Here is a 23,168-nt window from a genome sequence, read left to right as displayed (position 1 = left end):
TTTGGGGAGAAAAAGGGGGAAAAAAAGGAGGAGGATTGGCAATAGATGTTAGCTCAGGGCCGGTCTTCCTCAGCAAAAAGAGGAGGATTGGCACGGATGTTAGCTCAGGGCTGATCTTCCTCACAAAAAAAAAAAAAAGAAGAAGAAGAAGAGGAGGAGGAGGAGAGAGGTCTCTCTCCATGTGCACATAACAAGGAAAGTATCACATGAGGACACAGAGAGAAAGAGGCTGTCTGCAAACCAGGAAGAGAGATCTCACCAGGAACCGTACTCACTGGCACCTCAGCCTCCAGAACTGAGAGAAATAAATTTCTGTTGTTTAAGCTCCCCAGTCTATGGAATTTTGTTATGGCAGATGGAGCAGACTAATACAAGGGTGTTCTTCCATTCAAATGAGATCAGGCTCAAAGTGCTTTAAAGAATAGAGCTCTGCCCAATGTATTTTTCATCTTAGGGGCTGTTTGTTAGTCATCTAGTTTTTAATTGCTTGCAACAGAGTAATAGGTAACTTAAAGAATTACTTCAAAACATTTCAGTAACCCTACAATACAACTATATTGTGTTGATGTTCCATTGCTGTTTCCTGGGCCAAAGCTTTCTCTACAGATGGAAGGTCCAAAGAAGCCTGGAATTCCACCTAAATTTAGTAAGTGTAGGTTCAGGTAGTATACTCACATACTCTTGCTTAAAACAAGAGTACTGAGGGACAAAGGAAGCAAGTCCAGGGGAGAAGGACTTACTTGTCTTTGTTCTTAAAAGCATGTTCTACTACTTCCTGTATGCTGGTATTGTTCTTCTAGAAGTCAATGCCTAAAAGAAACTACTCAAATCCACCCCCCACCCTAATGAAATTTTCTTCAGCTGTCTCACTAGTCTCTTGTTCACTTGCTGAGAATGCTTCCCTTTGTTCTGTTGTGTGAATGCCTGCAATTTAATTATATTTAATAACTGCCTGTTCAAAATTTATTGGTGAGTTACACAATGTTAAATAGATGAAAAGATTATACAATATTTGGAACTCACCATAGTTTTCTATTAAGTCATGTCAAACGTCATATCACTACATATTTACTGGGTACTAACAGTCTATTAAACTGTCCCCAAAATCTAGAGACTCTGCCCAGTGTTCAGGGGTAGCTCCTCCATCACTGTGTGCCCAATGAATATCTTCTGCAGAGTCTATCAGTATGCAAAGTCTTTCTGAACAAAACAATTTAATTTCCACATTCTATATAAAGCTTAATAGGCTATAGGTTATTCAGTATTCCTAATTTAAAAAAAAATTCTACCTAAAAGTCTCATGGATGGAGGAAAAAAAAAGTCTTATTACATGTTTCAGTTTCGTACTCAGAAGGACCAGGATAGTTTTCTTGAATGGGGACTGGGATTTGAGGGATGGGCTAACTGGCACTTAACAGACCCTGTTTAGGGGAAAAACAGGTGTAATAATGTACAGTGAAGTTGCCTACATTCCAGGTATCTTACAAGTATCTTAAGTAATTCTGAAGCGAATTAAAGCAAACCAGACCAGGCAGAGGTGATGACCAGATGAAGCAGCCTTCTTACTCTGCCCCATCTTGGACACCTGTGATACACGATTATACAGAGACAACCCATTCATATGTATCCATTATGCCATTTGTATTTTAAAATAATAAATGAGAAATAACTGGCAAATAACTGCTGGGCAAGTCAGGTTTGTATTGTTCATATTATTCGTATTGTCCCACTTCTCCACTGGGAAGCTCTTGTTATTCTCACCTAGTTACTATTTCATGTGGAACCCTTTCTGTTATTCCACCTACTCAAAACCGTGGCTTTACATTTTTATTATTCTTTCTTCTTTACAGACAGGAACTTCAGAGTAGCCACTCATTTCTTAGCTGGAAGATCAGCTTAGATCACATCTCATGGTAAAAGGGAAAACAGAAGGCAGAAATGGTTCGTACTCTGCCCAGGTCAGAGTTAAAAGGAGTCTATTAAAATGTTCTCGTGTTCTTTGGCTGTCTAAACACCTATGTATCGACCGGATTATTCAATACTCTGTGTACGTAGTCCACGTTTCTGCGGGGATTCTGGTTTTAAAAGTCAGTATGTAACACAAAGGAGAACACACTGTATGATTCCCCATTATATGAAATGCAACAGGCAAAGCTGGCCCACGGTGCTGGGCATGGGGGCGAGTGGTGAGTGGAAGGAGTCACAGGGCCTCTGGTTGCTACAGATGGCGTGTATCTGTGAAACTCCACCAGGATGCACACTCGTGGCTGGTGCACTTCTTGACATGCAGGATATGTTTCAATAAAGTTTAAAGGTAGTGTGTTGAGACTCTAATGCTAAATTATTTTAATAGAAATAAGGAAAGAAAAGTTGGGGGAAAGAAGTTAAGACCCTCATAAGAAAAGACAGTAATCTAAGCTTCTGAAAAAGGCTGGGGCAATTAATTCAGGAAAATGGGATCCCTGGAGAAGTGAATAATGAGCCGAGGTACAGACAAGGAAAAGGTGGATGTAAATGCGGGTGTGGGGAGGGGACCACGTCCTTTGTTGAGAGGCAGGTGTCCAGGGAGTGAGGCACAGCAGCCCCCCCCACGATGACAAGGAAGGAGCACAAACAAATCAATGGCTTTTTTTTCTTTTTAAACAATGATCTCTGCTTGTCCACTATTGTAGTTATAATTAGAAAAGTTAATTCATCCCTAGTCCTTAAAGTAACTCACAGGGACCCTGGAATTAGCTTTGATAATTGTCTACTCATCAGGCATGGCATCTGCAGAACAGATAAGTTTATTTTCTTTTGAATATCACATATTATAAGTATTTCTGCTCATTACAATGAAATATTCTAATAAGTATCTCAAAATGCAAATCAAAGTTTTCCTGTTCACATGAAACTACTAAAAATGTTGAGAAAATATAAACTGATTTAATTAAAGTGATTTCATGAAAGGCACAGATCCAAGATTTAAATCTGGAATCTGAGCTACAAAATGGTAATAACTAAAACAAAACAGAACAAAACCGAGCCATTTGGAAAGAAAACACATTTCTGGCATTTGTGTACTCTAGAGTCCGGTGACACTACATGATTCCTAATTCTCTTGAAGTGAATGGGTTCAGCTTTTTCTAAGGCATCTAGGAACTTTAAGGTCCCTTCACACCCTGTGCTGTGTGCTCACAAGCTTAGTCAAATATGGAAACAAGAAAAACTTCCAAATTTACTTACATATTGAAAGCAATGCACTATAGTTGAAGAGGATTCCTGAGGAATATAATGATAAAATCAAATAATTTATGTGGTTACTTGAAAAAGAATCTTCCAGCCTTTAGAAGTATAGGCCCTTGTGACCTTGTGTTCTATTGGATTTGTCTGACAACAAGAGGCGAGAGAATTCTGTGGCTCCATTGTCTCACGGTGGGATCTAAGAAAACACTGGCCAGACTCATCAGAGAGGTTTATGAGCCTGCAATTCAAAGAGATTAAAAGGAAAATCTACGGAGATTCTTTCACACTAAAGAATAACATTAAATAACTATTAGCAGCTTGGTTCAGTAAAGCTTACTAGAGCTCTCGCTGGGTCATTCACAACTTTCTAAAAGAGGAAAGGTTTTTTTTCAGCTCCATTTGAGAATCAATAAATATTTCTTACTTCTTACCAGACAATGGAATTCCAGTCTTTTTAAACTTCTTCCTAATGACAGTAAAATTTCTAAAACAACTCTTTGTTTGCTGCCTAAATAATTACACTTCCTAATCCCAGGAAACTTTTTCTAACTGTAGCTACAATTCAAATAAATAAATAAATAACAGAAACAAAAAGCTACAGAGGAGAGGAATTTAACTTTATTCATTGTGGCCGAGATATCTAAAAGTCTCATTCAACCCACTACTGGCCAAAAGATCAAGTCTATCTGCAGCGCTGTCCCTACTATTCATGTGTAGCAATGTTGTGTTACTTAAGTGGTAAGCCCCCAGAAGGCTCTCATTTAGCAATTAGTCCATTGTATTTATTTTTATGCCATTTAAAATACTTAAAATTTATTTCAAACTTAAAGAGATCATCTGTGTGTGTTAAAAGCAAACAGCAGTGTTTTCCTTTAGATCTAACTTAGGATCTTCCTTTTTAAAACCAAGTAATTTAATTTTAAACAATCACCACACTCTTAAAAATCATTTCACTATACATAATTAAATTTTTCATATAGGAAATAACTTGAAGGTAATCAGTTTCCTTGTCCTTAAGAGTCTCTGTTCTTGAAACAGTCTCCCTTGATAGGAGATTCAGAATCAGGCAACACTTAACTTGAAACCTGCTCATTAAATCATAAAGCTCTATAATCCCTTCCCAGAGGAAATTAAGAGTCACAATTGCAAGGCTTTCCATATAGAAGAAAAATGACAAACTTGGGGTTTAACTATGGACTTGAAGAATGCGGAGCTTTTATAAACTGAGCGTGGACCCAGCGCTCCCGAAAGGTACCAAATGACACCTGGAAATGGAATTTCATGTTTCACGGCAAAACAGGCAGACCAGCAGCAGGAGGAGGCCTGACCTCTCCTTCTGACCCTCAAACATGCCTCATTCCTGACTATTTGGAACTAAAAATAGTAGGTTGTACACACCTATTCAAAACTTGGCAGCCCAGCACGGTGAGTAAGAGTCAGAGAATGGCTTTGAATCCCTCCTCTATCGATTACTAACTACGTGACCTTATTCAAATTAACCCCTCTGAGCCTCAGACTGCTTCTCTGGAAAATCTTCCTCACAAGTTTGTGAAACAATGATTAAAAAAAAGACATAGTTCTAGTGCTCAGTAAATAGCAGCTATCTTAACTGTTATTATTAGCTCCTAATGTTTGTGTTGACCTGTCTACACCAGACCATGAGAAAATGACAAACCCCAATCCATTATTAAGGAGGAAGCCTCAGGTACCACAGTGCCCCTGTCTGAATTTATAACACTGTTAAGAAGTTGGAAGGTACTTCACCATTGTCAGTCCCATTACAACTGACCCATTATTATCAAAGCCATAGTCCATATAATTATTTAGTCCTTCTGAAGTATCAAACAGAACCAAAAGATGGGAACCACAGAAAAAACAATTCAAAATAATTAATTTGTGGATTAAATTCAGAGGGTAGAAATGACGGTGGATTAGAATGTCAGGGAGGGTGGGATGGGAGCACTCGACTTGAACCAAGTATAAACTGTGAAGAATCAGAACGGGAGGGTGTCTGAGTAATGGCAAACAGCATAAGCAGATGTGTTTGGGAGTCCCTAAAGCAGACCAAGGGAGAAGATTCACATTAGCTCTGGAACTGGTGATAAGGTGGGAAGAGTAACTAGGGACAAACTTAAAAGCTTCTGCTTCATTTAAATTCCAGGTGAATGGATGAATGTTGTGTTGGGGAGGGGTGGTTACAGACGAGTGAGAACACAGAAAGAGAGACCAATCTCAGTGTAAGCAACGTGGGAGAAAGCCAAGCAGCGGTCATGGGAATAACGTGGGTACATGCTGTAATAGGGGTATGGATGACAAGGTAGCTGTGAGAATACAAAGATTACATAGAAAAGAACATAAACAAGAAACGTCAACACTCATTTCTAACTCTTTGGTTCTATATTGGGCAAAACAGAAGTAATCAGAGCGTAACAGGAAGCAAAGCTTTCAAATCTAAGGGGAAAAAACAAGCAACGAGGAAGAGGACCCAGTCTTGGTTTTGGACCCACTGATTTCAACTGAGTCAAGTACCCAAGGAGAAATTAGGAGAGAGGTTAAAGTCGGAAACACAAACTTCCTAAATCCTACATCTCATCCATTATTAAACCAGAACTCCAATGATGTCCAAGTATACCAGAATTGTAACTGTGATCTTGCCCATAGGTTTCTACAGCATTATTTGAAACTAGCCAAATTTTTATTCAAAATCACTGAGAAATGATCTTAAAATACATTTTCATTGCAAAAACAGTTATTTGCATTCAAGTAAAAGTAACAAATAATGTGAGTAGTCACCTTCTTGTGACAAATAAGATGGAGCAGGAGGACCCCACAGATAGTTTTATCTATACTTGCTTCTCCCTCTGAAGAAAATGCCAGTCTTGAACTGTCTACATGGATTTTCTGCATCATTTCACATACTTACTTTTCCCAGAAACAGTCATCAAAAAAACATGCCCCCTGATGCTTATCTTCAAGTTTTACCTGAAGCACATTTTTTACAGCCAATTTTTAAATTCCTAAAATCAAATGGAAATACTGATATGACCATAAATGGAAACCCTAATCTCACAAACACAGTATTTTGTAAGGGTCAGTTTTAGCACATAATTCACACAAACATCTACTGGCCTGAAGTCATTATTCCTAACAGTTGACCCAAATTCATATTATCTACAATTAGAAGTATTATTTCCTCTCTTTGGGAGCTTATCAGTCTTTAGCATTAACTTGCTTTTCAAGAAGGATTCTCATTTTGAGCTTAAGAAAGTACATGTTGAGTCAGTTATCTGACACATAAATGTTGGTGGGGTTTTAAGACACGTTCCTCATTTGGTCCAAGATTGACTTGCTTGTCTTCCATTTGCAAATATTTATCCTAATAAAGAGATGAAGTGAACTGTATAGCACAGCACCAGAAATGACCTTTGTACCTAGCTAAGGGAGAGGAGCTGACTAGTTCTGAGTAAAGACACTAACTTCAGTGTCTGGCCCAATCCCCTCTGAGCCAGGCCGTTTCGGGTATCCAAGTACTTGGCCAATGGTATAGAGTAAAGGTTCCACATGACCAAAATAATTCACTAATAGAGAACCAAGATACATCTTAATATAAAATAATACACCACCAAGGATTCCAGACACAATCCACTTATTTTTTTTAAAACATTATTTAATCTGACTGATTGCATCTCAAGATTTGTTCCTCTCCAGGTCACAGAGAAGTAACCTAACTCAGAAGCTGTGTCACTTGATAGCACCATTGAGACATCAGAGATCTGTGTGACTGTCACATTACAAAGCTATGGAATCATGATCCCTATTATTTTCCCATGATATACTTCTGATGTGTTTTCTAATGTGCTTAATATATGAGAAAACTCCTCACAAGATTTATAAAGGAACCAAAATCTATTCAACAGATATTATCCATGTGAACATTTTATAAACCCTGAACAGATCTTCTGAAGCGCTCATCGGGTTGTCTGACACGGGAGGCCTAATCTTCAATACCTACGTGCCTTTCAAGAGAACAGGGGAGCAGCCTGTGGAAGCAGCCTTAGTAAACATGCTAACTGGGAATGAATTGATTAAACCCACTGGTTAACACTGCTTTCAAAATATATCATATCTAGGAACTGAATATTACTCATCCTTTTTTAGATTTGCTTTTCTTCAGCCTGGCCAACATTGCCCCAAACTGTGAACTAAGAATACAGAAGTGGAAATGAGGGAGAAAAAAATATGTGTATTCTACTTTATCTACCTTAGACGTTTCTTTATGAGAACTCATTTGATAATTTCCTTTGTGAGGCAAAGAAATATGGACGTCAAGCGCTCCCTTAAATGATCTTTTAGAGAAATAAATAGTTGTGGGCAATACTGAGGAGTCTTTCCTCACAACAAAGCACAAACTCTAATACATAATGTGAAATACAAGAAAGCATTCAACATCAGCCAATGAAACATCTCCTGCCTCCTTCCCAAGTATACAGAGCTCAAACTTACTTCATACTCAAGCTAGTGCAAGGCAGGAACAAACTTATTTAGAGCAAACCCTACAATATGAAAAGACAGTTCTACGATGAACTGTCACCACATGCAGAAAGAGTTCTGACAACACAGCCATCTCCATGTCAAGGGGTGACCCAGAAAAAAAGAGGGTTCTGACCTGCTTATAACAAATTCCCTCTCTCGTAGTAACCTATCCTGTCTTTAACAAATTATCACTCTCAAAGGTTTCCTTCTATCAAATCTAAATCCTCACTGTTAGAAGTTCAAGTTCATTTCCTTCTTTTGAGGAAGCATATATTGAAGATGGGTCAAGAAGGAAAAAGTTATATCAGTATTCGAAAGAAACAACAATACAAAACCAGGTTTATTACGAGATTTTCTAAACAGCTCTAGTATGAAAGGCTTAAAAACAGCAAGTTATATTTGGATAAGAGACATCTACTTCTTATCTAAATGGCAAGCCGATCTCAATTTAAAACAGAAACAAAGCATTCCCACTACTTGGAACCTCTGGTACAGAAGGAAATATTTAGTACTTAGATCTGAGGTACTAAAATGTCATAAAAAGTATTTCTACTGTCCTTCTAGAATAGCTCCATTTAGTAATCACCCACCTGAAAAACTTGCAAAGCCAATTGACATTATATAAATTCCAAGCAGAAGATCTGCCTGTTTATCTGAATCATGAATCAGGCCCAACTCTCACTGTACTTGTTTGTCTAAACTGCTGTGACCTCATGAATGACCTACAAGAGGCTCCTGTGATACAGGAGGCCACAGTTCTTTCATTAAAACCCAAAAACTAAGGACTGAAAGCTCAAAAGAAATCCGTACTTCCAAGGACTTCTCAAAGGCGATGAGAAAGACTTGAAGACGTTCTGTTCTTCCAGTATCTCTTACACCACCCTTCATGCAATTCCATTGCTCACTTGTAACCTGGTTTCCTATTTCTCTCCATTTCTGGTCTACCCTACCCTACACCCTAGCAAGAGAGAATAGTTTTTGATGCCTGATCTCTCCTGCCTCTCCTCTCTGTAGGCAGCAGGCCCTAGTGAGTCTCACTGACAGGATCTTAGCAGCACACAGCCTGTGGGTAGGATAAGGAGAGCACACCCTCCACGCCTCCAGGTGCAGCTGTGTGGACTACTCTTCTTCCAGGCACGTGGGCACCCTGCCTGTAGGGTAAAGGCTGGTGACGATGCACAAAAGCACCACGGAGAGTCATCATCTCCAGCAGAGCCTGGTCACCTTGAGGACACAGGTAACTTCTCACACACAACGCATTCATGTGTATTAGTTTCAATACTTTCATAGAAATTCTATCATGTGAGCCAAGGTTAAAAAGATATATCTATGGATAGAATTCATCCTCAAATGGAAACACCTCTACATGCTTTTGCCAGCAAGTACAAACACGTTTACAAAAGAAATACAACATCTGAAAGATACACATATACGCACCAAACAGAAGTAGGACCCAATATTCAAGGCACATTTGAAAATTAATCCCAATTCATTGCAAAGGTTCTCTCATGAGTTTCTAACATTTTAAGAGTAAGCTCATCAGTCATAAAAAGGCAGGAGGGCCTCAGAGCTGATTAGTGTCATAAAAGTCACTACTAAAGACAAACCTCCAGCACGTGAGCAAGCAGCCCTGACGTTTTTACACACAAAGGCATCACACCCTGGCTGTGGATGTGACTGGTACAACTCCCTCTGAAAATAAATATGGATATTCTATATATATCATTGGCTTTATCCTATAATGCTGTGTTTTAGCAATAAAGCCTTGTTTCTCAAGTCAAATATTCATAACCTTAGTAATGGGAGCCTTACAATCGTTTTGTTAGGTTTGATGGTGTGCCAGTGCAGGGTACAGGCGGGATTCAATAATCAACCACAGAGACAGCGAGCTTTTATCAACACTCACAAGTCAGTGCTGAGCCGGGCGCCGACTGCAGAGTGCACTGCATGTTTCCCCACAGGCTGTACTGATTATCGACTCCCCCCATTAGCACGCAGGGTGCAAACTGAAGGTTCAGAGAGAAGGCTGAGGGACTCCTATCCCAAGGCCAGTGCTGAAAGACAGCCTATCACTTCGTGTAACTGCAGTCCATGTGTGACAAACCTGACCTACATTTCTTCCTTTCTTTCTCACAAGAGCTTGTCACTGTTTTAAGAAGCTATTTTCCAAAATGCATAAAAGAAATGACTTTTAAACCTGCTTAGGAAATGTGCATTCCTAAAATATCATTTATAGCAATCTTATAAGGAATAGTTTATCCAGGAGATAATCAGAAACCTGGCCTAAAACAAGCTCAGAGACAGGAAAAGAGTGCTTTATGAGGTTATCCTATGTAGCATCTCCCTTTAGATTGTCATTTATATAGCACATAGCTTAAAAATGCTACCATTAAAATTTTAATCAGCATATAATTAAATTTAATAAAAAGTTTTTAAACATATAAAAACATATTAATTAGGAAGTGTAATTAAACATTTTTCATTAGTTATAAAAAGTAGCTTTCATGGCTTCAGAAGAAGCCACATCCTAGCAGTTCTGTGAACTTATCAATGAAACACAATGATCACTACTAAGGACAGGTCATAATTAAAAACAATGATGGAGGGAGCAGTAAAGAAGGAAGAAGAACTTGGTGCAAATGCTGGGAACCGCTCCCCAGCAATGCCAGCAGACGGTGCTTCCAAGGATCCAGGGCGCAGTGGTTCCTCCCCACAAGTACCCACCATGTCGCAGCAGGTCATACTCCTTTTTGGTCTCCTCGTTCCCTAGAATTTTCCACGCCTGCTCAATCTCGATGAACTTCTGTACACACTCCTCCACTGCTCCTGCTGGCGCATCTGCACTTTGTCTGTCTGGATGATACTGCCAATCAAAAATAAAGGCGGTGGTGAATAGAGAGGGGTTGAAGGGGGTAGTTAAAAAAAAATGTAAATCTGAGCTTTAGTTAAGAGACAAGGTAATGAGAAGAAGAAACTAAGATGCCAAGACAACAGTGTTGGGCACAGGAGACGACTGCCAGGTTAATTAGACCACTGGAGTAGCTATAAATCCTTCAGTGACATGATCTGTCACAACATGCAAAGACAGCATTTCCTGGATAATTTGCTGATGGAATCACTGGTCTCATGGACAATTTACCTAGAGAGGAAGACTAACACAAACAGAAATAGGTACGTGCAGACGAGCAGGACATGACAGAGGAGGAGCACAGACTGTGCAGAGTGCAAGGCTTTCCTGATAGAATGTGTCTGGCTGCAGTAGCATTACAAACGATTACTAGCTTTTTCTTTTGAAATTAGATTATACAACCATACTTGAAAATAAAACATCTTTCATCTTCTGGCTCAGCCCTGAAGATTTTAAAGTTAAAAGTCCCCAAAGATAAATTTTTATTGAGAAATGGTTATTCTAGGGTAGATTTGTAAGAAACTTTAAAGAACTCAATGAAACATTTGAATATAAATTAACTCATTAGTAAATCTTTCTTACATGTTTTCTAAGTGTAAAAAGCGTTTAAGAATGTTTTCAATACGCAACAATTTCTTCATACTGACGTTGTATGCTGTTTCACCAATTCTCCAGGGCCAGCGTGAATGTGGCTTCCTGGACACCTCTCTCACAGTGTCCACTTCCTCCTTGTTTCCTGCATTCTCTGTGGTTCTCCCTTCTCTTTTTATCTATCTGTTCTTCTGAAACAATCAATACGTCAGTTGCTTTTCAGCAGTCTCTCAACAAACAAGAGAGAAAAGGTTATCTGAATTTAGAGACACTTCACTTAAATAATCTGGGGCTAACAGCAGCAGATATTCAGACATGTAATTTTTTCACTCTCAAGTAAATAAGGAACCACTTGATAGTATTCATCCAGAATCTTCAACCTGCAACTACCCTGCACGTTTTATCAAATGTATCATAGACATATTTTAAGTTACCTTGGGAACTTACTGTGAACTGGTAGAATAGTTTTTTCTCTTTAGTTCTTACTCTTTTTTTTCAAAGTTTTTACAATAGAACAGGCAAATCATCATATTCACATTTCATGACACTAATGTGCTTAGTTCACATACTCATCAATTAATGGTACAATCATTTAAATTCTTTCATTGACCGCTTTACAGACACTGAAAGAGCACAAAACATTTACAAGTACCACATCATTTATAACCCAGGTTGTTAAGGCCAAAGTCACTCAGTGAGGTATGGCAAGTACATGAAGTCAGATGCCTTCAATTCTCCATCCAGAACTCAGAAATCATGTAAGTTTTCGCCCACAGTGTAGACTACTGGCTTGGACAGTGAGGTTGCTTTCATGCTGCACTTCTCTACACTGCTGATGATCCTCACTAGCAGAACAAAAGCTACTGTGATATTTGTTTGCACAGAAGAGCTAATGAACATCACGCATGCTGGGAGAAAGATTACAGGGCAAAGAGAAGTAGGCTTCCATTTTACCTCTGGCAAACTATTTCTCTCTCTGTGCCAAATCTATCTATTATCAACATTTAAATATTTCAGCTAACTCATATAACTAACTGCAGAAAAAAGGAAACTAAAGCTTTATTGTTTCATCTTTTGGGGGCCATGATTTTCATCAAATGATGCTCATACAAGTTATTCTCATACTGAGGTTTAGGCAGTCCCTAAAGTTGGGATAGTAAGTAATATCCCAAAGCCAAAATAGAGTTGGCTACATTAAAGTCCTCTAGCTGACCCATTCCTCTAACACCATGTGAAGATTTGTGTAACAAGCTTGGTATGATTGAATGTTATTACATGCAACGTGCTCAGATATGTTGCTAGTATACATTTAAGATACACTTACATGTGAAAACTCAGTCTCAATATGCCACAAGCATTGAGAAGGCCCTAGAGAAATCATTCTAAACTAACAGCCATATAGTAGAAGTCCAGACTAAAAGATAGGTAATTTCTAATAGGCTACTATAGAAAGTCTACTTAGTACAATGAATAAAATAGATTGGGCCTGATCATGCACCAACCTGACCAAGAAAGCCCTACAAACCCAAGAATTAGTTCCTGCCTGCCCAAAACTAAAAGCTATCACTAAATTTTATTGAGTCATATATCAGTTCTATGTTAGTCAAAGCACAATTCAATCTCTTTCACTAATTTTGTATTTTCCTGACTACTATTTTAAATAAATAACTCACCATTTGAGGCTTTTGGGTCTATTCTGTTGTGCTACTAGAAGGTAATAAATTTCATTCCATCGTACAGGGTTCAATTAAAAATGGTAGTTACAGCAAGTAAATAAGTACATCATTTGGGAGCTAAATTAGTCCAATCTGTTTTGACAGCAAGTTCCAGAACAAAATGAAAGTCTAAAAAAGAATAATACATTCTGTGGTAGACTGATAACAGGCCCCAAAGATGTCAGGTCCTAATCCCTGGTACCTGTAAATGTCACCTTATTTGGAAAAAGGGTCTTTGCAAATGTGATTAAGTTAAAGATCTTGAAATGGGGGGATTATCCTGAAGTATCCAGGTGGGCCTTAAATACAATCAAAGTGTTCTTATAAGAAAGAGGCAGAGGGAGATTTGACACACAGAGAAGGTGATGTGAAGACCGTGCAGAGAGACACAGATTTGAAATACTGGCATTAAAGATTAGAGTGATGAGGCCACAAGCCAAGGAAGGCTGGCAGCCACTGGAGGCTGGGAGAGACAAGGAAACGACTCTCTCCCTAAAGCCTCTAGAGGAAGCAGGCCCAGCCAACACCTTGACTTCAGCCCAGTTATACTGATTTTGGACTTCTGGCCTTCAGAACTGTGAAAGAATAAATTTCTGTTGTTTTAAGCCACCAAATATGTGGTCATTTACTTTGGGAGCCACAAAAAATTACACACTTTAAATATTTCTAATGGTTTAAAACTGTAATACAACAGATAATACAACTTTTTAAGATGTTTCAATTACAAGGTCTATTAGTAAAATGGCGTCACTATTATGCCCATTCTTAACTTCTAAATCTGCAATGATTCTTTATTGCCCATGGTAATACAAGCCCCTAAGAGTAGGTTTCAAGACTTTCCCATCCCAAAATGAATGTTAACCTTTTTCGTACTATTTCTGTATCTGTGCCCTCCCACGGGAGGTGGGCTCCAGCATTCGCTATCACCCTGAGAGACCACAGTCATTTTCCTCTAGTTGTCAGGTTTATTTTGTTCTTTGTCCTTCTTTTCTTTGATCCCCACTAGCCAAACTTTCCCACGGTTGAGAGCCCAAAGCTACTACTCCTGCATTCATTCACTGATAAAATGACAGACAGATAAAACCTAAAGCATCCTGTGTTCCAGGGGCTCACTCTCTAATTGAGGAGCCACAAACAGCCACAAAAAGATAGCATAGACTCCCTTACACTAGAAAAAACACCAGCTGAATCACACAAACAACAGGGAGTTCTGAGGAAAACATCACCAATCCAATAGAGGAAATGCTGACACTCTTCATTACCAGGATAGTATGTACAAAAATCAATGTTGCAAAGTTTGTGTGTTTATTTTAACTGACTTCTGTTTGCTTTCAGTACTAAACTGAAATGCATTTTGCTGGAATTGGACAAACTTAGTCATCTGGAAGCAAAGAACTTAAAATTAAGAAATCAGCAAATCTTGCAATCAACAACTGGAAAATAAAAGTTTAAGAAATTATCACTTACAATATCCTCAAGAAAACAAAGGAAATACTTTGGAATAAACCACATGGATGATGTGTAAGACTTCTACACTGAAAACTACAAAACACTATGGAGAGAAATCAAGGACATAAACAATGGAAAGAAATCATATGTTCATGGATGGGAAGATCACGTCCATTCTCCCCAAACTGATAGATAAATTTAGTGCAATTCCTATCAAAATCCCAGTGAGCTACTCTGAAGAAGTAGAAAAGATGATTATAATATTTATATGGAAATACAAAGGATCTACAATAGGCAAAGAATCTTGAAAAACAACAAAGCTGAAGGATGTACATTACCTGATTTCAAGACTTACTATAAAGCTAAGGTAATCAAGACAGTAGTACTGGCATAAATACATACAAATCAATCAGTGGAACAGAATAAAGCGTCTAGAAATAGACCAGACATATACAGTCAACAGATTTTCAACAAAGGTGCCAAGGCAATTCAGCGAGGAAAAGATAGTCTATAACAAACGGTGTTGAAACAACCAGAGGTCCATGTGGAAAGAAGTCAACCTCGATCCCTATCTCACTCCATACACAAAAATTAATTCAAGATGAATCATACACATAAATGTAAAATACAGAAACATAAAGCTTCTAGAAGGAAACACAAGAGAATATCTTCGCCCCTTGGGTAGGCATAGATTGCTTTGACAGAAAACATAAAGCACAAACTATAATGACACAAAATTCATAAACAGAAGATCAAATTTTAAAACTCTCTGCTCATCAAAGACACCATTCAGAAAATAAATAGACACGCCACAGACTGGGGAAAAAACACTGGCTAAATATATATCTAACAAAGGACTTGTATCCAGAATATATATTTAAAAAAATCCTATATATTGATGATAAAAAGACCCACTAATTAGGTCAAAAAATGCAGAGGATATGAACAGATGGTTTTCCAAAGAAGATATACAGAATGCCAATAGGCACAAGAAAAGATGTTCAACACCACTAATCATTAGGGAAATACAAATCAAAACTACACTAAGATATGACCTTACATCTGTTAGAATGGCTATAATCACCAAGACAAAAATAACAAATGTTGGAGAGGAAGTGGAGAAACGGGAACCCTCATACACTGTTGGTGGGAATGCAAACTGGTGCAGCCTCTATGGAAAACAGTATGGCGATTCCTCAAAAAATTAAAAATAGAAATACCTTAGGATCTAGCTATGCCACTACTGGGTATTTATCCAAAGAACATGAAATCAACAATTCAAAGAGACTTATGCACCCCTATGTTCACTGCAGCATTATTCACTATAGCCAAGAAGTAGAAGCAACCCAAGTGCCCACTGACTGAGGACTGGATAAAGAAGATGTGGTAAATATATATACAGTGGAATACTACTCAGCCATAAAAAAGACAAAATCATCCCATTTGCAACAACATGGATGGACCTGGAGGGTATTATGTTAAGCGAAATAAGATAGAAAGAGAAAGACAAACACCGTACGATTTCACTCATATGTGGAAGATAAAGTAACACATGGACAAAGACAACAGTTTAGTGGTTACCAGAAGAGAAAGCGGTTGGGGGTGGGTACAAGGGGTGAAGGGGCACATTTATACGGTGACTGACAAATAATAATGTACAACTGAAATTTCACAATGTTTTAAACTATTATGACGTCAATAAAATAAATAAATTAATTAATTAAATAAATTAACTCAAAAAAAGAAAAAAAAGACAGACTAATTAAAAATCAGGCAGAAAAAACTTGAACAGACACATTTGAAAAGAAGATAGATGAACAGACAACGTGCACATGAACATGTGCTCAAATTTTTTCATTAGTTATCAGAAAAATGTATATTAAAATCACAAGATACTACTAAACACTAATAGAATGGCTAAAATAAAAAAGACTGATAATGCTAAATGTTGACGAGGATACAGAATAACTGGAACTCGCACATGTTGCTGGCAGGAAACTATCTGCCATTTCTTATAAAGACACACATACAAGGCCGGCCCCGTGGCTTAGCGGTTAAGTGCGTGCACTCCGCTGCTGGCGGCCCGGGTTCGGATCCCAGGCGCGCACCGACGCACCGCTTCTCCAGCCATGCTGGGGCCACGTCCCACATACATCAACTAGAAGGATGTGCAGCTATGACATACAACTATCTACTGGGGCTTCGGGGGAAAAAATAAATAAATAAAATCTTTGAAAAAAAAAAAAAGATACACATACATCTACTCCGTGGTCAACAGTTCCACTTCTGTATTTTTATCTAATAGAAATAAAACATAAAAACATATGTCCACAGAAAGACTTATAAAAGAATGTACTCACAGTCTTATTCATAACAGCCAAAAAGTGGAACCATAAATGTCTATCAATAGGAGAATGGGTAAACAAATTATAGTGTATCCATACAGGTGAATACTTTTTAATAATAAAAAAGAAAAAACTATGATACACTCAATAACACAGATGAACATCTAAAGCACTACATTGAGCAAAGGAAGCAAAAACAAAAGGGTACATATTAGACGATTACATTGATACAAAATACAAATTCAGGCATAACTAATCTACAGGACAGAAATTAAAACCTGGTTTCCAGGTGGGAATAGACGGTGGACACTAACTGGAGAGGGGCACAAGGGAATTTTCTGGACGAATGGAAATATTCTATATCTTCTTCGGGGTGGTAGTTACATGGTATCAAATCTCACCAAACCGAACACTTAAGATCTGTGCATTTTTCATTGTATGTTGACCATATCTCAATAAAACAACATCTTCAGACATGTCTAAATTTTTTTTAAAGGAATTGAGCAAATCTTTCTAAGCCATAAAGGAAAAATAAGAAATTTCTTCCAATATTAATAGAGAGAAAAGTACAATAAAATCATAGAAAATTAATGAAAAGACTAATATGAATTAGTTCAAAGTCTGAATTACAGACTAATATGTGGAAATATAGTTTTATTACTCTGAAGTACATATACCAACCTCCAAAAACTTGAAAACATTTTTAAAAGTTAAGTATTGCTGACCAGAGGACTAACGTACATTCAGAATTAAAGTATCATCAATAACGTCACGATACTAAAAATACTGAGTGTCCCTCTGTGCTTCTTTATTAGAACAAAGGTGTCTGTCTCCTTTAAGTTTTAGCAGACTCGTGTTTTATCCTTTCTCAGATGATTCTCACAATGTTATGATCTATGTAACTTCCTCACATTTGGAGGAATTTTTCAATTATACAGACCTATGTTCTTTAAATGTTTTTTTTTTCCCCCCGAGGAAGATCAGCCCTGAGCTAACATCCATGCCAATCCTCCTCTTTTTTGCTGAGGAAGACCGGCTCTGAGCTAACATCTATTGCCAATCCTCCTCCTTTTTTTCCCCAAAGCCCCAGCAGATAGTTGTATGTCATAGTTGCACATCCTTCTAGTTGCTGTATGTGGGACGCCACCTCAGCATGGCCAGAGAAGCGGTGCGTCGGTGCGCGCCCAGGATCCAAACCCAAGCCGCCAGTAGCGGAGCGCGCGCACTTAACCGCTAAGCCACAGGGCGGGCCCCAGACCTATGTTCTTTAAATCCCCATGCCATTTACTGAGGATGAGAACAATGAGCACAAAGAGAAGATTCAGAAACTGTCTTGATACAAAAGTATAGGATCACTGATGATACTACAAAAGACATACCTATAGAAAATGATATAATATTTTATTAGGATTGGTATGTATTCCATTTCCTAACTGACTAACTGATAACTAACGCTTTAATTATGGACTCTTAATTCTGACTAGCTGAGATTTTATGGCAATGGGTTGTCCAATAGGGAACATTTTATTTAGATTTTCTCCATATAATAAATACAAGTGCTTTTCTAAATTACTAATTCTGGAGTGACTGTCACAATGTGTCAGCCCAGTGCAACTCAAAATGTGGTCCTCAGATTTGCAGCATCAGCATTATTCAAGAGGTCATTAGCAGATGGCCCCCTCCCGAACCTACAGAGGGGGACACCAGAATCTGTGTTTCACCAGACTCTCCAGGCAATTATTATGCACACTAAGGTCTGAGAAGCACACTGTTAGCCTCTACTACTTAAATCACGGGATTAGTTGCAAGTCAGAAAATTAGTGCTTCGTAAAAATTCGCCCTTGACAGACGCATCCCTCCAAGTATGTACCCAAGAAAGAAAATGCTGAGTAACACCCCTCAGCTGTAAACCTGTAACACCACAAAGAAAGTCACAGTGTCCACATCAGACATTTGTTGATATTCCATTCCTTCTGTTCACTAGTCATAAATGCCAAACTCTCTGTTTCATTGTCTGCACAAATGCCAACTCACTTCAGCGAGGAAGATGCTGATGAAATCTCAACAACATCCAGTGGTATTTTAACCTGTTGAATTTTTTTTAAGAGGGGGATATAATTTGTATCAGGTGCCAGCTATTGAACACTGCAATGGTGTCCACTGATAGGTTTCACACAGACAAGTGTTTTTCTACTAGAAGGGAAAAAAATTGAAGTATGTATATAAGTTGTGAAAAGAGCATAATACAATACATTGTGAAAATTCTAGCAATTGCTAAAAGTTTTTAGCGAAAATTTATATATTCATTAGCTCCAAATGACTTTTTCTATTGGCCAAGCAACACATAAAGTTGGAATAAAATAGTATTTCTTTAAAGTAAATGCAAAAGACAATTTTATGGTAAATTGCCCACTACACAACAAGGTAATATTTCACATCACCTACGAAGAGGTCCACCTGCTTTAATGCCTCTTTTATATTCCTCTTTAAAAGGAAATATTGCTTTATTTTACTAGTAGCTTGCTACTTAAATCTTAAATTGAATAAAAACTTAGGAAGGTCATACATTAATTCTTTATTACACATTTGCGATTATGCTGTTTTGATTTATAAAATATTGGCTGCAAATAGGAAGTAAAAATCAACTATGGAAAAGACTCTGGGCAAATCTGATTAAACAAAAATCCCAAATCATCAGGCTGCTATCTGATCTACCAATGTGGCCTCTGAGGGTTCAGCACTTTGTTTTTTCTCTACATATTAAGATGAATTTAGTACCATTAACAGGATGCTAGCTTTCTGTCTGTGGCTTCAAACTTTCTTGAATTCCAGAACGAAATTTCAAAATACCATCTAAAAGCTATCTCAGCACTACAAGTTCAACATGTCCAAAACCTGATTTATCATCTGGACTCTAATAGTTCCTCCTCCTGTTGAAGTCCTTGTTCTGTAAAATCATCACCATGCTCAACACATGCTGAATGAATGAATGAGAGGAAAATAAGTACATTTCCTAACAATCCAGGCTGCAATATCAGGGTAACCTCCCTTCCCTTGTACCATTAACCACCAAATTCTGTAGATTCTACCTACATAACGTCCTTTCTATTCCCAATGCCAAACCTAGCTCAAACAACAGTAGATCTACCTAGTCTTCAGCATTCATCTTCTAACAGCTCTCCAGTCCACCCACCTTCTTCCAAATTCACCTGCAACCCTGACCATGTCCTCCAGCTCAAAAATCTGAATGGGCAACCTATTGCATAATGAATTACAGTCATATTCTTTATCCTTACAGGTAAAGTCCTCCAGTAAAAGAACCCCAACCTACCATTCCAGCATTACCTATTACAAGTATTATAGATACACCACCTAGGTCAGTCTAGTCATTCTAGACTAGTCCTTCAGATAGCACCTCTCAACACTCACACCTTTTTGTTCCCATGCCTTATTCATGCTGTTGTCTCCACTGGAACATCCTCCACCAGCTCAAATGCATCTCTTCCATGAAGCCATGTTTAATATCCTTATCCAGAGGGGATATGTGTTTGAACTCCTTCAGCATTCCTAATTCTCAAGGAATTTATAGTTACTTGTGGACTCAGCCTCCCCTAAGAACAGTGAATACAAACACTGTGTCTTAACCATACCTGGATCTCTGCAGTGATTAGCACAGTGCCTCTTTGCATGAGTATCCTCCCTAAATACTTGTTTATTTAAATTGTATGTGTAATACTTTCCCCAAAAGTACAAAATCTGAAGCTTCCTGATTTTAGTCAGCACTGGGGGGAGGCGCAAATGTCAGGTTTAATCAGAGGTTTTGCACTTTGGTGTCTTTTCTCTCGTAGTCTTTCCTAGTAAACAAGCAGTTACTACGTCATTCTATTCAGCTGACACAATGAATAGACATGACATGGGGATATGCTTCAGCCTAATGGTCATCTTCAAATACTTTCCAAGCTGAGAAATGAGATACAGAGTAAACAAATACTTACTAAGAGGAATACATTCAAAATAGTATACTTGAAAAAATGGATGTACACAGTGAGACTTACATATGGGAAAGGCCAAATCCTTAAAAAAAAAATCCTTGATGTCCCTTTCTCTGCCCCTCCTAGTTGTCCAGCAAGGAAAGTGTTACTGTTTCTCATACCAATTCTGTACTACCAAAAAGAGAACATGTGTCATAACACCAGCAGATCTTATCAGTATCCTTGCAAAAAGAGGGTTCGGTAGCATTGTGGTTTTTGCTCTTTTTGCTATTGAACTCTGGGAACGGAATCCCATTCAAGTACTATCTTGCCAAGCCCCAAAAGGACCAATGTTGAATTTCCATGATATCAAAACAGATACACGTACCAAACAGATGATAATGCAGAATACTACTGAGGAACTTCAAAACGTGCACACATATAAACACTGAATAAAAGTTTATTGTGGGTTATTTTTATTTAGACTACTCATGCTTTTGTGAGTCTAGTCATCACTACATTTTGAGGTACTCATCACCTCTAAAGATAATAAAAAATCATTTCTTTGGATGTTGGCTGTGAAATAAAACTGAAGAGGTCAAGTTGAGAGTATTATGTGACTAGTAAGGCATTAATAAATCTGACCACAATAATATCTGACAGCTAAAATAGCATTCCCCAACATTTTTCCTGATAAAGAACTGCTTTTAATTTACCAAAGTATTAAATATAGGCTCTATTAAAATATTTCATGAAAATTCATAGATTCTTACCCTTTGATAATTTTATAAAAACCAAGGACCTTCTCCTCAAAAGTGCTTATCACATCCCTAATTTTCTCTCCTCCCACAAGACAAAGAAAAAAACAACAGTTCAGTCACTAAAATTTAATTCCAAATAACTCCATCCTTTCGCTCTTATTCTTGAAACACCGTGATAGCCAGAAGTGGCCCTCACCAACCTTCCTAAGCCTCCCCTGCCTGCCTTTCCACCTACTGCTCCCACACAGCAGCTTCTCATGCTCTTCTCTCTTCCAATCTCCCCTCAAAACTCTTCCAAAATATGTCCTGGACCCAAGAGGTCTCGCACTGTAACACTCCCCAGGTGAAGAGCTCTGGTGGAGTCCTAATCCGCTGGTGCCACCTCACTTTCCTTTCACATGTGAGAAAAGTAGGAGGCCTGAATTTCTGCCTGTCAGCCCCATTCTGCTGTGGTGTCACCACTGGCACCACCCGCCAGAAAACAAGAATCAAGTGGGTTGGAAGGAGAGAGGCCATGGGCGTGAGTATGCCCCACCATTGGGCCCCTGAAGCTTCTAGAAGGAGAGGATGCAAACAATGAGGTCTCCCTTGGCCAAGTGGTAAAGAACTAGGCTGTGGGAGAGCAGTTTCTTCTGCCATTTTGCAACACAACAAACTTCCCTAACAGCCCTCTACAGAAGGTCCATGTAGGAAGAAAACAGACGAGGAAGCCACAAAAGGTATAGGACCACTGTGTCTAATATTCCTCAGGTCCAGGGAGGTCTTCCCACAAGTCTCCTGGATCTCCTGCTCGCTGTGGTTGGCAATGGTTGTTATCCTCCCAAATGTATAACGGTGTGGGAAAAAAGACTGTCCCTTGGATCATCAATGAGAACAGACAGCACAATTACGCATATCAAAACCTAACTTTTCACCACTTTGGAAAACTAGAAATTCCTAAGTTGATTTAAAAAAAAAAAAAAAAGACAAGGAAGAACAGCCCCTTTTCCTAAATAGATTTTCCCTAGTTCATCGCTATCTACCTTCCCAAAAGTATCAAAAGAAAGTATATCTTTCTACATCTGTTTTTTTAAATGCTGAATTACCTATGTTTATTTGCAGCTTGTAATCAACAGACCTCTTAAACAAAACTTTATGTTTTATATTTGAAGAAATTGAAAGACTAAATATCTTGTCTTGTAATGTTATTCAAATGAATAATACGTTAAAGTATTGCTTTTAGGGTCATACCATTTGTGTGACTACAGCTGATCCTACAGAGTAGGACCCATAGTATTATAAATCAGTTAAGTGTAATTATTAAGAATCAAAGTTAGCATAGCTACTCTCCTTTTCAAAACTTATTGGTTTTTCAGATATAAACTTGTGTTTTTAATTTTCTCCCAATCCTTTAAACTTTATAGGTATGACCCTCACTTTTTTTTTAAATAACAGCTTTATTGAGATATAATTCACATAGTATAAGATTCACCCTTTTAAAGGGTACAACTCAGTGGTTTTAGGATATTCAGAGTTGTGAAACCATCACCACTACCTAATTTCAGAACATTTTCAGCACCCTCCAAAGAAGTCCTACACCCATTAGTAGTCATTCTGTTTTTCTTTCCCCTACTCCAGGCTGATCTACCTCTGTCTCTGTGGATTTGCTTACTCTGGACAGGAATGATGGC

General features: G+C 38.2%; 1 protein-coding gene across 1 annotated transcript in view; it reads right to left on the bottom strand.

Moving 5' to 3' along the window:
• DNAJC24 (DnaJ heat shock protein family (Hsp40) member C24) overlaps nucleotides 1-23,168 on the bottom strand; it is a 69,785-nt gene that overhangs the window by 13,933 nt on the left and 32,684 nt on the right. The window contains exon 2 of the mRNA XM_058546186.1: nucleotides 10,483-10,621. Within this exon, the coding sequence (XP_058402169.1) occupies nucleotides 10,483-10,621 (139 nt within the window). The remainder of the gene's footprint in view (nucleotides 1-10,482; nucleotides 10,622-23,168) is intronic.

The sequence above is a fragment of the Diceros bicornis genome, chromosome 7 (genome assembly GCF_020826845.1).
Source record: "Diceros bicornis minor isolate mBicDic1 chromosome 7, mDicBic1.mat.cur, whole genome shotgun sequence".
NCBI lineage: Eukaryota > Metazoa > Chordata > Mammalia > Perissodactyla > Rhinocerotidae > Diceros > Diceros bicornis.
The sequence above is the reverse complement of the archived record's forward strand: the minus strand, read 5'-3'. Positions and strand labels throughout refer to the sequence as shown.